The sequence below is a fragment of the Rhagoletis zephyria genome, unplaced genomic scaffold (genome assembly GCF_001687245.7).
Source record: "Rhagoletis zephyria isolate East Lansing unplaced genomic scaffold, Rhagoletis_zephyria_1.1 Rzeph_scaffold_04750, whole genome shotgun sequence".
Classification (NCBI taxonomy): Eukaryota; Metazoa; Arthropoda; class Insecta; order Diptera; family Tephritidae; genus Rhagoletis; species Rhagoletis zephyria.
In genome coordinates this window covers 12,910-26,091 of record NW_016161833.1, presented here as the reverse complement: position 1 = coordinate 26,091, position 13,182 = coordinate 12,910, and the positions used below count along the sequence as shown (strand labels likewise).

At 39.5% G+C, this 13,182-nt stretch overlaps 2 protein-coding genes across 2 annotated transcripts; one reads left to right on the top strand and one right to left on the bottom strand.

Annotated features, from left to right (window-relative positions):
* The first annotated feature begins 337 nt into the window (after positions 1 to 337).
* Positions 338 to 1,284, top strand: LOC108371179 (uncharacterized). The gene is made up of 3 exons (XM_017626689.1): positions 338 to 711; positions 782 to 1,084; positions 1,281 to 1,284. Exons 1-3 carry the CDS (start codon positions 338 to 340, stop codon positions 1,282 to 1,284), a joined length of 681 nt encoding a protein of 226 aa, XP_017482178.1.
* A 171-nt stretch (positions 1,285 to 1,455) lies between these two features.
* Positions 1,456 to 9,209, bottom strand: LOC108371178 (flocculation protein FLO11-like). The gene is made up of 5 exons (XM_017626688.1): positions 9,026 to 9,209; positions 8,780 to 8,941; positions 8,243 to 8,695; positions 5,978 to 8,176; positions 1,456 to 1,514 (listed from the first exon to the last, which is right to left on the bottom strand). The coding sequence occupies exons 1-5, from the start codon at positions 9,207 to 9,209 to the stop codon at positions 1,456 to 1,458; spliced, it is 3,057 nt and encodes a 1,018-aa protein (XP_017482177.1).
* Positions 9,210 to 13,182: the final 3,973 nt, after the last annotated feature.

Below are 13,182 nucleotides of genomic sequence, written 5' to 3'. Positions count from 1 at the left end.
GCTGGGGGACAGGCAGTAGATGCACTGGAAATGGTAAGGTCAGCGATAAGCGCCGATGGCTGAAATGGGGGTTATCTTGCGGGCGCCTTTCTCGTATTCCCAGCAGCAACTTCGTCTCTAGCTGAATTTTTCTTGCTCGTTTGGAAAACGTTTTTTTTTTTTTTTTAAATTTAGCTTATATTTTTAAGCATTCATTTAAAAGTATAATCGCTTAAGGAACGATTTTTTATTCTCAGTTTTCTTTTTATTAAAATTCACCGAAATAATAATTTTCCCTCAGTAAACTCTATATTTAATTTGAATATTTTCAGTTTTCATCTTGCTCACCTCACTCAAAATGGGCAACTCATTAACGCACGCCGTCAGTCGTGGCTCAAGCGTTTTCAGCCACAACAACAACAACACCAACAATAATCGCTCGCGCGCCTCTACAACACCCAGAAATCCAAAGTCACGCTATCATTCCACACTCGACTCCAGCGGCGGCGGTGACGGCGGCGTGCCACCACACAAGTCGAAAACATTGCCAGCGCGTCACAGTCGACGACGCAGTGACCACACGACCAATGACATTCACGGTCATGGACGTAGTAAAACGCCGCCAGCGTCAGCGCCACCAAATGGTGAGACGTCGCGTGTACTCTTCCTACTCTATCTGATACATCGCACATGGAATGTTATGGTGGAGACGGTGGATACGCGCAGCAAAAGGTGAGTATACATACATTTTTATAGTTTTCAAGTTTGTGTTGCATTGAACTCTCACTTTTTTCGTTTGTAGGTCACGTCGCAGCACCAAGGCATCAGAAAAACATGACGCTACTACCACCACCAAACCTACAAATTCTCCGCGTTTATATAGAGAATGCGAACTGAGTTGCACGAACAGCGATGGGGATTGTTCTATCAATATCACAGATCTGGATGCGGCTGAGGTGGCGTCGTCTTTTTGTTGCTCACAATATTCCTACTGCAGTTGCAGCTATTGTTTCGATGCTAATCAAAATGTTTACAATTCCATTGGTGGCGGCGAAGATTGCTCGTTGGATTCGATTTGTGAGCGATCTTTATCGAAGTGTGGCAGGTGAGTGAGGAAAAGAATGATATATATATATATGTACTGAAATTGACAAGTAAATTAAGAAAAGACGTTAAGTAACTCCTCTGAAATGACGATCGACAAATGTGAAGGCAAAGGCATCAGAGAAATGCAGTAGCAATTAGTCGCAAATAGAACGCTCTATCGATCCTACATACTTTCTTATTCTTCTGTTTCTTAGCTAATGGTAGTTATGCTTCGAATATCGAGATTAAAAGTGGTTTGTATGACATCATTTTCCACTCCGAAGTCCCAGAAAGACTTAAACTTGGGCTCAGTGTGCCCTTTGTAACTCCTCGTTTCATAGAAATAAGCCCAATAGTGCCGAAAATGGCAGAGGAAACGCTTGACGGTATCTATTTCTTATTTTCCTCAAGAACCATGACAGACTGTAGATCATCTGAATTTTCTTCCCCTGTAAATAGTGAAAATAAATGGTTGAAAATAATAGATTGGCGCTAACATATATGGTAGTGTTTGGCCGAGCTTTTCCTCCGATTTGTGGCGTGCGCCTTTATGTTGTTGCACAAAGGGGAGGGACCTACACTTTTACGCCGACTCCGAACCGCGATTGTATTTTTATGAGAAGCTGTTTTTCATGCCAGAAATACACTCGGAGATTTGCCTGTCCACCTAACCCCATGATGCTGTGAAGCACAGCGGATACAACTCCACATCAACAAGGCAAAACGCAACTATACCCGTATATGGTGGAAATTAAACCACAGCCACCACGATACTCCCCGAAGAGACCTACCACAATGATCATGCTGAAGCTGGTTCCACGTTGTACCAGAATTAGGTCCCTGGTCAGACCTTGTAGCCTAACTACAACAAGTTGAGTGACTAGGGTCCCCGTGGTTGTCAGGCCCGTTATACCACTTACACGTAATGTCCTTGCAAGAGGAGGATGACAGAAGTATGCCCAACACTTACTTTAGTATAAGGAATATGTGCATCCCCCCCTTTGCACTGGGTAACCAGAACGCTGGGAATCCCGCCGCCAGCTCGTTAGCGACCTATCGGACGTGCAGTACCAAACACCACCTGGCACCCACGGCTTAGCTACCGGTTCTGACGGACCTGGTCAGTGGAGGGCGCACAACCATTACCCTTTTTCAAGTCCGACACAGATTTTATAGTTGGTAGCAACAACGGTTACACTTAATGGTAATCCAGAGAACGCTGGTACAGAAATGACCAGCATCTGTGATCCTACAACAGAGAGAAAGAGAAGAATCCCGCGACTCTACCCAACGCGAGTATTCAACATCATTTGGTTCCTAACTTTGCACTCGCAATAACAACAGGGAGGCGTAACTGAACGGTTAATGACTCAATCTGAGATTTAGTAATGAATACGATCTATCGACGGCAGTATTTTTAATAGTGGCAGGACGATTGCAGTGCCGGGCACAGGAAGAGTTGCTTAGATGGTTCACAGAGTTGTTTTTGGTCCCAAAGAACAAACTGATACCGAAGACTCATACCCAAACCGATTTTCGAATCGACAGTTTTAGTGGCACTGGCGTAAGAATCACATTTAATAACCAAACAATGTACCAAACTTTCGATAGCGGAAGTTATTTGAAAAGCCAGGGACACTCAAACTTTCAGCGACGACGTTTTTAAATTTAAAAGTTTGAACATACAGTAGTGATCATACTTTTTGCAGTTATTTAGTTGTTAGCAGTGTGACCAGCTGAACACGTTAAAAAGATTTCAAAGAAATTTAGCTACACCCCTACAAATTCTAGTGAACGGTACTCATTAAATAAATTTTAAAATTGGTAACTAGACATGCATGCTCCTACTCATCGAATAACAGTGGTACTGGTAGGTCTTCTAGTACAGCAGGTAAGGTAAATAATACCTGCCTAAAAGTGTTGATTAATAAGAGCTCCTCATATTCTCGCAATAGCTTTGTGGCTGACGGTTTTTCTGGGCTGACGTAACATAGTTTCATATGAATGAATTTACCATTGCATTTCAACTAATATTCTCGAATTGCCAAAGATTATTTTCATTAGTCAACCAATTTGAATAGTTCACCGCAAAATTTTTAGACATTTCTATAATAAGGGGTGCCGCAAGGAAGCGCTATGGGTTCTCTATTGTTTGTCCGTTTTATACCCGAGCGCACTTGTGCACAAGGGTATTATAACTTTGTTCACATAACGGTTGTTTGTAACAGGCAAAACGAACCGAGATAGATATTGAAAAATGTATACATAAATGATCAGAATAAAAAAAGAAATCGATTAAGCGGTGACTGTCTGTCCGTCCGACCGTCTGTCTGTCCGTCTGTACACACGATATCTTAACGAAACTTGGTACGTGTACTTCTTTGAGACGTAGAACGGATGGCATTAAAAATGGGCAAATCGGACAATAACCACGCCTACCTCCCATATAACGGTAGTTTTCAGAAATACAAAAACTACAATATTTTAGTAACTACCGAAGAGTATTGACTCAAAATTGAGATATAAAATACTTTTTAGATGAAAATTAGGAATATTAAACATTCTTGGAAAATGGTCGTAGCCACGTTCACTTATGGTTACATGTGTATATCTTGGTAATCACTCAACCAATTCTCCCAAACTTGGTGCAGTTGTTGCCTTGGTACAACATACCAAATGGCTGAAAATTTTTTAAATTGAACAATAACCACGCGAAATAACAATACGAAATCTTCGTTAAATCAGTAAATATTGAAGCTAATATATTCAAAATTGAAACTTGCAACAGTTCTTTACCAAGAAATACGTTTATGATAAAATTTTCGAAAATGGGCGTGGCCACGTTCATTTATGATCACATATATGTATCTCGATAACCGTTCTACCAATTTGCACCAAACTCGGTATGGTTATTGTGCAAAACGTTAAAAATTATTGAAATCAGACTAAAATTACGGCCACTTTCATATAACGGCAAATTTCTGAACTGCTTGAAACATCGATATTTCGATATTTAAGGACGCTAATTTACTCAACATTGATACTAACATATTGATACTGAAATGGGCGTGTTTCCGGGTTAAACCACCCCGGCTTACCATGTGGCGATAGTTTTCGGAAAGGAGAAAACATATATTTAATACCTGCGCCGGGTATTTAATGTTCGGCTCCGCCCGAACTTAGACTTTCTTACTTGTTATAAATAACGTTAGTAGCCGTTTACTCCATGCAGATGATCTTAAGGTATGTATACGCTATAATCTAAGACTAATTTGATGAGGTTAGGCTTCAATGTGATGTTGACGCTCTCCACCTTTGGTGTCGGAAATTCCGTCTATCCTTAAACATAAATAAATGCTGCCCAAATCTGCCACTGAAATTTTAACAAAGTGCAAGTTTAAAGTAGCTGGGACTTATAGTTGATTTTTGGATTTTTTTTTTGTTGCAGGTGTTGCTCATTTTCTTCATATCATCGAATATACTTCGTATGGAAGAAAATGACTAGCACCGGCCAATGTGATATTTGGTAATTTCCAATCATGCCTCATCGCTCACAGAGGTAAAAAGTGCATACGAACTAAGCATTTTTAGGTTTCTAAGTAAATTGTATGCGTCAAAATCAGTAATTTTTTTTTCTCAGAGCACATACTAAAACGATGAAAACTACGTATAAACAAGTAATTTTTAAGCAAAAAACAAAAAACCAGTTTCAATTCTCATATAAAAATTTAAGATTATTGTAAATTTCTTCATGACCCAATGATCAGATTTAAACCAAATTAATATGGGACCACCTGTGAGGTAACACCTTTCTTTTAAAATTATAGAAATCGGTTAACTTGGTCCAAAGTTATGCGGTAACATACATAAAGGAAAAATTAAAATAAAAATATTCCGACGAATTGATAACCTTCTCCGTTTTGTGAAGTCGGTTAAAAAAGGTAGCATTAAAAAAGCCACGATACCAGATCTAAAATTTCGGGCTTAATACATAATTGCTAGATATAGCCTTAAGAAGTCACCTGGTCACACCGGTTGTTTGGGGATCTTTAGGCTCTCTAGCGCTATAGCTACTACAATGCCACTTCAACTTTAAAGCTAACTTTATTTTTGATAGCAAAGACTCAAACCCCATTGCTTACATAGATCAATTATCATTTTCTGCGCCTTAAAGTAGACAACGGTTTTGGTCATTATTGAAACTGAGCTTCTTTGTTTAGCAAGAAGCCATGTACACACATCCAGACATACATGTTTGCATAAAAAATCTACGCCGACTAGTTGCAAATACTTATTGCAAAGTTAGGTACTAAATACATATAAGTAATTTTTGGTCGCTATTTTATTCAGTGATAAAAGTGTTAAAGGAAAGTGAAATTATTAATAAGTGAATTATGTAGATCATTGATATTATGCGACTAGGGCGATTTGTAAGGTAACTGCATCATTAATACATATGTATATGAAAAATTTTGAACTCTCTTTAACCTGAATACGCGAAATATCATACCGAGGAGTATCAAATTTAAAAAAAGACAGTATTTATTTGTTTATGCTATTTATTATACCACACTTAATCCTACGTTCCGACCCATTATGGGTTATAAATCGTTACAATTTATCGTCGATAAAATGTTTAATCATCATAATGTATGATGTGAACATAATTTGGTTGGTAATAAATTGGCCCGAATTGCCAACGCAGACCTTGGACGAATTTCGCAATATTTGTTGCTGCTGCGAATTCAGCTAAGGCATTTGTTTTCGAATTTAGCCAGGGTGGGAAAGTGGGACTTGGAGCAATAGGCGGTACTGAATAATGGGCTGGAGATTGTCCTGATCTCGCATTTGCAACAGGATAACCAGCGACGTCGGGTGNTTTTCGAATTTAGCCAGGGTGGGAAAGTGGGACTTGGAGCAATAGGCGGTGCTGAATAATGGGCTGGAGATTGTCCTGATCTCGCATTTGCAACAGGATAACCAGCGACGTCGGGTATTGGAGCGCCATATGAATTTGTAACTGATACCGAACTTTGACTTTGATAAGCTGTTTCTGTCGCCGCATAGGAAGCAGGTGCAAGTGCTATTTGCGTTACTTGTGCTGAGTTTATACCATCGTATGAGGATGGCAGGGGCTTTGGGTAACTAGATGGCACCGTTTCCGCATTTTGATTTGAAGAGGAGTAAGCTGGAGATGCAACCGCTGAACCAGGTGCTGGTTCCGGTGCTTGGTAATGAGAAGATGATGTAGGAACTGCATATGAAAATGAAGCTGGTGTTGGACCTTGGTCGGTAGGATAGGTGGCAGAAGCTGGTGTGCCATAAACTTGATTCCGAGCTGAGTATGACGCAGTCTGTAATGCTGCAATTGGCTGTGGAGCGGCATTAGAAGAAGCGGCAGAAGTATAGCCAGTGGCGGCGGGTGCCGGAGAGCTATTTAATTTTGAACCATAAACATCTGGAGCTGTGCCTGTTGCCGCATACAAACCAGATGCAGCTGCTGGGTCCGCTACTGGCGCGGAGGATGGTGCTTCATAAGAGGATAATACCGGATTTATGTAAGGAGAAGGAACCGCTTCAGACGTTTCGTAAGAAGACGCTGCTGGTACCACATGGGAATAGGAAGCTGGTGAAGGGCTTTGGTCGGCATGATAAGTGGCAGAAGCTGGTGTGACATAAACTGGGTCCTGTGGTAAGTATAATGAAGGTCGCCGTTCTGGATTTGACTGTGGAGCGGTGGAAGAAACAGAAGCTCCATAAACTTGGTCCTGCACTGCGTATGTTGAAGGCTGTGGTGCAGGAACAACTTCATTCTGGGCTGCGTATGATGACGGTTGTGGTGCTGGAATGGGCTCTGGAACAGCGTAGGACGATGGTTGTGGTGCTGGGCATGGCTCTGGAGCAGCGTGAGTAGCAGAAGCGGCATAAACTTGGTCTTGGTCGGAATATGACGAAGGTTGCGGTGCTGGATGTGCATCTAGAGAACTGTAAGGTACAGAAGCCGAAGCTGATGTGGCATAAAGTTGGTCCTGGGCTGATGAAGGTTGGGGTGCTGTACTTGGCTCCGGAGCAGGGTAGGAGGAACGTTGTGGGTCTGGAACGGCGTAAGTAGCAGAACCAGGTTCGGCATAAACTTGGCCTTGGTCAGAGTATGGCGAAGTTTGTGGATTTATCTCTGGAGCACTGTAAGGTACAGAAGCAGAAGCTGGTACAGCATAAAGTTGGTCCTGAACTGCGTATGATGAAGGTTGTGGTGCTGCACTTAGCTCTTCAGCAACGTTAGTAGAGCCTGGCGAGGAATAAACTTCGTCTGCATGTGATGAAGATTGGGGTGCTGGGCTTGGCTCTGGAGCAGCGTAGGACGATGGTTGTGCTACTGGATATGGATCTGGAGTAGCGTAGGTAGCAGAAGCAGGTGCAGCATAAGCTTGGTCTTGATCAGAGTATGACGAAGGTTGTAGTGCTATATTTTTCACTTGACCAATGTTAGTTGCAGAAGCAGAAGTTGATACGGCATAAGTTTGGTTTTGTGCTGCGTACGACGAAGGCTGTAGTGCCGGACTTGCCTCTTGGGCAGGGTATGACGTAGGTCGCAGTACTGGACTAGGCTCTTGGGCAACGTTAGGCACAGGAGCATGAGCTACGAAAACAAAAACTGGATCCTGGTTTGCATATGTCGGAGGTTTTGGTGCAGGACTTGGATCTGGAACATATTGGGACGAAGATTGTTGTGCTGGACTTGACTTTGGAGCTCCATAAGTTGCGGAATAAGAGGCTGGAGAGGCATATACTTGATCCCGGACTGTGTATGACGAAGACTGTGGGGCCGGGCTTGGCTCAGGAATAACGTAAGATACAGGATCTGGTTCTGGGGCAGCATACACTTGGTCCTGAACTACCGGTGAGTCAGATTTTGATGTCGAATTTTTCTCTGAAGCAGCGTTAGAGTCCATAGCCGGACTTACAACTGCGCAAGGAACAGAACCAGAAAAGTGGGAGGCATAATCTGGAGCCTCAACTGGGTTTGACGATGGCTGTGATGTCGCACTTGGCTCTGGGTCTACATAAGATACAGACACAGGATCTTCGGCGACATAAAGTTGATTCTGGCCTAAGTAAGACCCTAATATAGATTGTAAGGTTTTTTCTGAAACTATGTAAGTTGGTGAAGAATCACCTGGAGATTGCTCTGTTTTACTATAATCGGCTGCCGCAGGAGCTGTCTCTGCATACGGAAGCGATGCTGAGCTTGGGTCTTGCGCTTCGTTTTTTCCAGATAATGAAGCTGGTGACGAGTAACCTTCATTTTGTTCTGCATTTGACGATGACATTGCTGTGGTCTCTTGCGCTGGTGCATAACTAGGTGCTGGGGCAGCAACAAGCTCAGCGCCTTGATACAATTGAGCTATATCAGTAGAGGTAAGCGCATCTTCGGGAGCACTATCTGTTTCAGAAGTTGGAGCGCTTGCAGAGTAACCGTCATTTCGATCTGCGTATGCATCGTAAGCTAGCGCGGATACAAGCTTTGAGGGTTTACTTTGGGCATCAGAAGTGAAAGTATATTCCGGACCGGTTTTAGACTTCGGCGCTTGAATTGGCGAGCAGAGCCCTTCGCCAATAACTGTCCAGTCTGTGGAAGAGTATAAAGAAGGAAATGTATTTAAAATGGCCTAAAATAAAGGCGACAGTGAAGGCCGTCAAAGTTCGTATTTACGTTGCTTGGTCTCGCAAATCAGTCGATCCACTAGGCATGCGTTCGGCAGAGTCTTCACAGTTCCTTTTGGCACTTGTTGCGCGCAAACTGGCTTAAATAACTTAGGACAGACAATTTCATCGCAATTAGGTAGACAATTTTCAATGTCCGTTTTTATTGGAACTGCAGATGGAAGAAATAAAAATTTGTATTTGAACTAAATACTGCGTGAAGAAGTTGAGAAAAGCAAAGAAAAGTTCGACTCACCTATTCTCCCAAAGAAAAGTTGTTTGTAAATATAAGCGTTGAGTTTGCATTCATTCTGGAAATAAAGATACTTCTGCCCATTCGTTGCACACACCGGTGAACCACTTTCGTTACAAAGTGGTGTGTAGAGTTCAGTTGTTGAGGCCGCGGCAGCTAAGCTTCCTATAAAAAATATGTACCACATTCTTAAGACTATGGTTTTGGTTTTCCAACGAGTAACTGAGATGTTATACTGAATGTTGCCTTTTTATATCCATATTCAGCAGGGGCCAGTAGAAATGAAAATCGGTTTTTCAAACCTCACCCACACATTTATCATTTTATGTGCTTCTATGCATTACACCAATCTAAATATTAGTAATTTGTCCGTCGCCTCGAACTTTGGCAAAGTGCGTGTTTCATTAGAGGGTACGTATTCGGTGCTTAGCATGGAAGCTCACGCTGTTCTGATTTTCTTGAGCTGCACGTACGTGTTTTTTCGCACGCCGGTTAATGACTTTCTCGCTTACTTATTCTGACCTAATTTGCCATGAACGTTGGATTAACCACTGAAACATGCTTAAGCGGCTAGTTGAAGTTGATAAGCGTGCAGCAATGAGTGTTTATGATATTTGAATGAAAATTCTACGCAATTGGTCCACTATTATTTAAGATATTTTTTATTTCATTAATGCACGTTTTACTTGTGTGCTTCACTTAATTTATTCATTATGCAATTTTCATCTTTTTCTTTGTTTAACCAACGAAGCCAGCGTTCGTCATCGATGGTAAGCTGTGGGTAGGTGCGGCATATTATTTCAGCTGAGCTATTTAAAATTACGAATGTGGTTGCCAATATTTACCAACTGGAATAGTGTGTATTGAAAACATTTTATTTCAGTTTCTAAGATAAGCAGCACCGAATGCATTTACCGCTGGACGAGCTGACCTTCAGAAATATTCGGTGTTTTTTTTCTATTGTTTTTTAATTGTGACTAAACAGAGAATTAGGTTTTGTATGGAAGCCTCCGCCTTTTTTCGGGCTTCAAATCCAATCGTTTTTATGTTGAAGTGCCACAACCGAAACGAAAACCACTCTTAAAAATGGTTCGATTCAATTAAAAATAAAAATCCACTAAAGAAATGTTTAGTTATTAAAAAATTAAATCTGAATTTGTTAATAAGTTAAATGTTAAATGAAGTATGGATTGCCAACGAATAAGGTTTGGGAAAAATTTTTTTTTAGAATATTTTGAAAAGGGTTGCTTGTCGCCTGTGTAAAAATGAAATTCCATTTTTTCATAAATAAGGTACTAAAACGGGGATGCTAAGCGAAAGAGTTCTTACGCCTCTTTATTTTGAAAAATTTAAAGAGGGGATGCCACCTGTTTCAAAGTAATTAAATTTCATGAGTTATTTCAATGATATACATATTACAAACGAAACAGTTCGATTAAAGCTATATTTCGAAAAATATTTGATGAGCTGTTTACATGCTAAATTAAATTTAATAAAATATTACAATAGAGATGTCAATCGAAAGATAATTAAAAAATCTAATTCAATTTAAGTGAACATTTGCCAAACAGGCCATGGGTCATTCCATGTAAAAAGGAAAACGACATAAATGTTAATTATCTCTATTTCAGTGGTAACGTATTTTTAAATGAACACAATTAAACAATATTAACAAGTAAGAAAGTCTAAGGGTGCGAACAGAGTGGCCGCTTGTTGCCGAGCCGAGCCGACTGACGCTTATTGCGAGAACTTGTTCACCACTCTGTTCGCGCCCTAAGTTCGGGCGGAGCCGAACATTAAATACCCGGCGCAAGTATTAAATATATGTTTTTTCAGATTTCTTTCCGAAACCTTCTGCTAGATGGTAAGCCGGGGTGTATCAATTTTAAGTAAATTAGCGTCCTTCAATTTCGAAATATTGAAGTTTCAAGCATTTCTGAAATTTACCGTTATATGAAAAGCGGCCGTAATTTTAGTCAGATTTCAATAATTTTCAAGGTTTTGCTTATATTTGGCAAGCACAATAACCACACCGAGTTTTGTACACATTGGTAGAACGGTTACCGATATACTTATATGTGATCATAAGTGGGCGGTGCCACGCCGATTTTCCAAAATTTTACCATAAATGTATTTCTTGGCAAAGAATTGTTGCAAACATCAATTTTGAATAAATTAGCTTCAATATTTACTGATTTATCGAAGATTTTATATTTCTCTAAATTACCGTTATATGGGATGTGGGCGTGGTTATTGTCCGATTTTAAAAATTTTCGGCGATTTTTTATGCTGTACCAAGGTCAACAANACGGACAGACGGACAGACGGACAGACGGACAGACGGACGGACGGACGGACAGACATACATGGCTTAATCGATTTCTTTTTTCATCCTGATCATTTATGTATACATTTCTCTATATCTATCTCGATTCGTTTTGGCTGTTACAAACAACCGTTATGTGAACAAAATTAATATACCCTTGTGCACAAGTGCGCTCGGGTATAAAAAAGGAAAAAGAATCTGTAATTTTTGTTACTTCATACACAATTACACTGTACCAGTCACAATGCAATGGACCAGTGATGAAATTGATGGTACAATTGTACTTTTTTGGTACATTTTGGAAGCCAAAAGTACATTGGTACTACATTGACATTTTTGATACAATTTTGTCAAAATACGGCACTGCACCACACTTTGCATACTTGGAAATCAGCGTTTTTGTGGATAAAAATACAGTAATCTTTTCTTCTTCTTTTCATAGAAGTAAATACGTGGTGTTTATTAAAAATTTAATTTTTGCTAAAATCAACAAAAAGTTGCTGTGATAATAGGCCTATTCATAAACATTTACAGTAAGTACTTACAGCGGGAGCGTAAAAGAAACATAGAGAGGGAAATGGAGAGGTAGTGAAAATTATCATAAAGAGTTATTGAACGCAAAACTAGCAAAAACGTGCAACTTACGCCATTTTAACTTTCTGATGTTTAAGGTTTGCCGCGTTATTTTTCTTTTGGTTGGTAATGTTTCCATAGTCATAAAAATCAAAAAATCTATCTTGAATTAAAATTATGCACCCATATTTTAATTTCACTAGTTTTGTTTTGAGCATGTTTTTGGTAAATAATTAATATTCATAATTTATTGGAAACAAAGTTTCAGAGCACAATCCTTGTGTTGTATTTTCTTTATACGATATAATCCATATTTAACCTTTACTCTCAGCTCGAAGGTCTATCTTATCAACTTTTTTATCAAATGTTCCTCTAAATACATTGTTTACATTTCGCCCTTTTTTCGCCAAATTTTGTGAGTTAATAAATGCATTTCCAGTGAAAACATGCAAGTACTGGTAGCAATTCGTAAATATTTTTTTGATATTGAACGGGTCTGGGAGTGTTTCCGTATTCTCCAGACAAAATTATCCATCAGAAAAAAATTCTGAGCATTCGCTATCAAAGTAACAAAATATACAGAAAATTTGAAATCTTCGAAACNATCAGACAAAAAGTCTGAGCATTCGCTATCAAAGAAACAAAATATACAGAAAATTTGCAATCTTTGAAAAAGCTGATAATTTTCGCAGTTTTAATAGGTGGTACATTTGGTAATTTATTATCCGGTTGGAGCATTGTCCTTGATTTGGCATTGTTTACTATTAAATACTTTTGGATAGGAAAAACATTTTTAACATATGAAACTTATACCACATCATAACGCATTCAAAAATAAAAGGATCCCTAAACATCCATCCTTGTTTAAAAAAAAAATAATAATAATAAAGTAGATATAGCTATGTGCCTTTAAAACTAACCCATTTACTTTTCAACTATCAACTGACAAATTCTGCCACAACTTTTCAACATTTTTATTTATTTTGGAAAATTGTATACGGCAATCATAGTTGACACGCACTACTTAAAATAAAATAAAACTGGAGATTAATAGTAAATTAACTAAAATAAACTCAATATGTAAACCTTGTGCGTAATAACTTTACCTTTTTATACCTTTCATGAGCATGAAATGGTATTATAACTTTGGTCCGATGTTTGTAAGTACCAGAACAAAAAGAGATAGACCCATTAAAATGTATACTTATATGATCAGAACGTCGAGCTGAGTTGATTTATCCATGTCCGTCTGTCCGTCTGT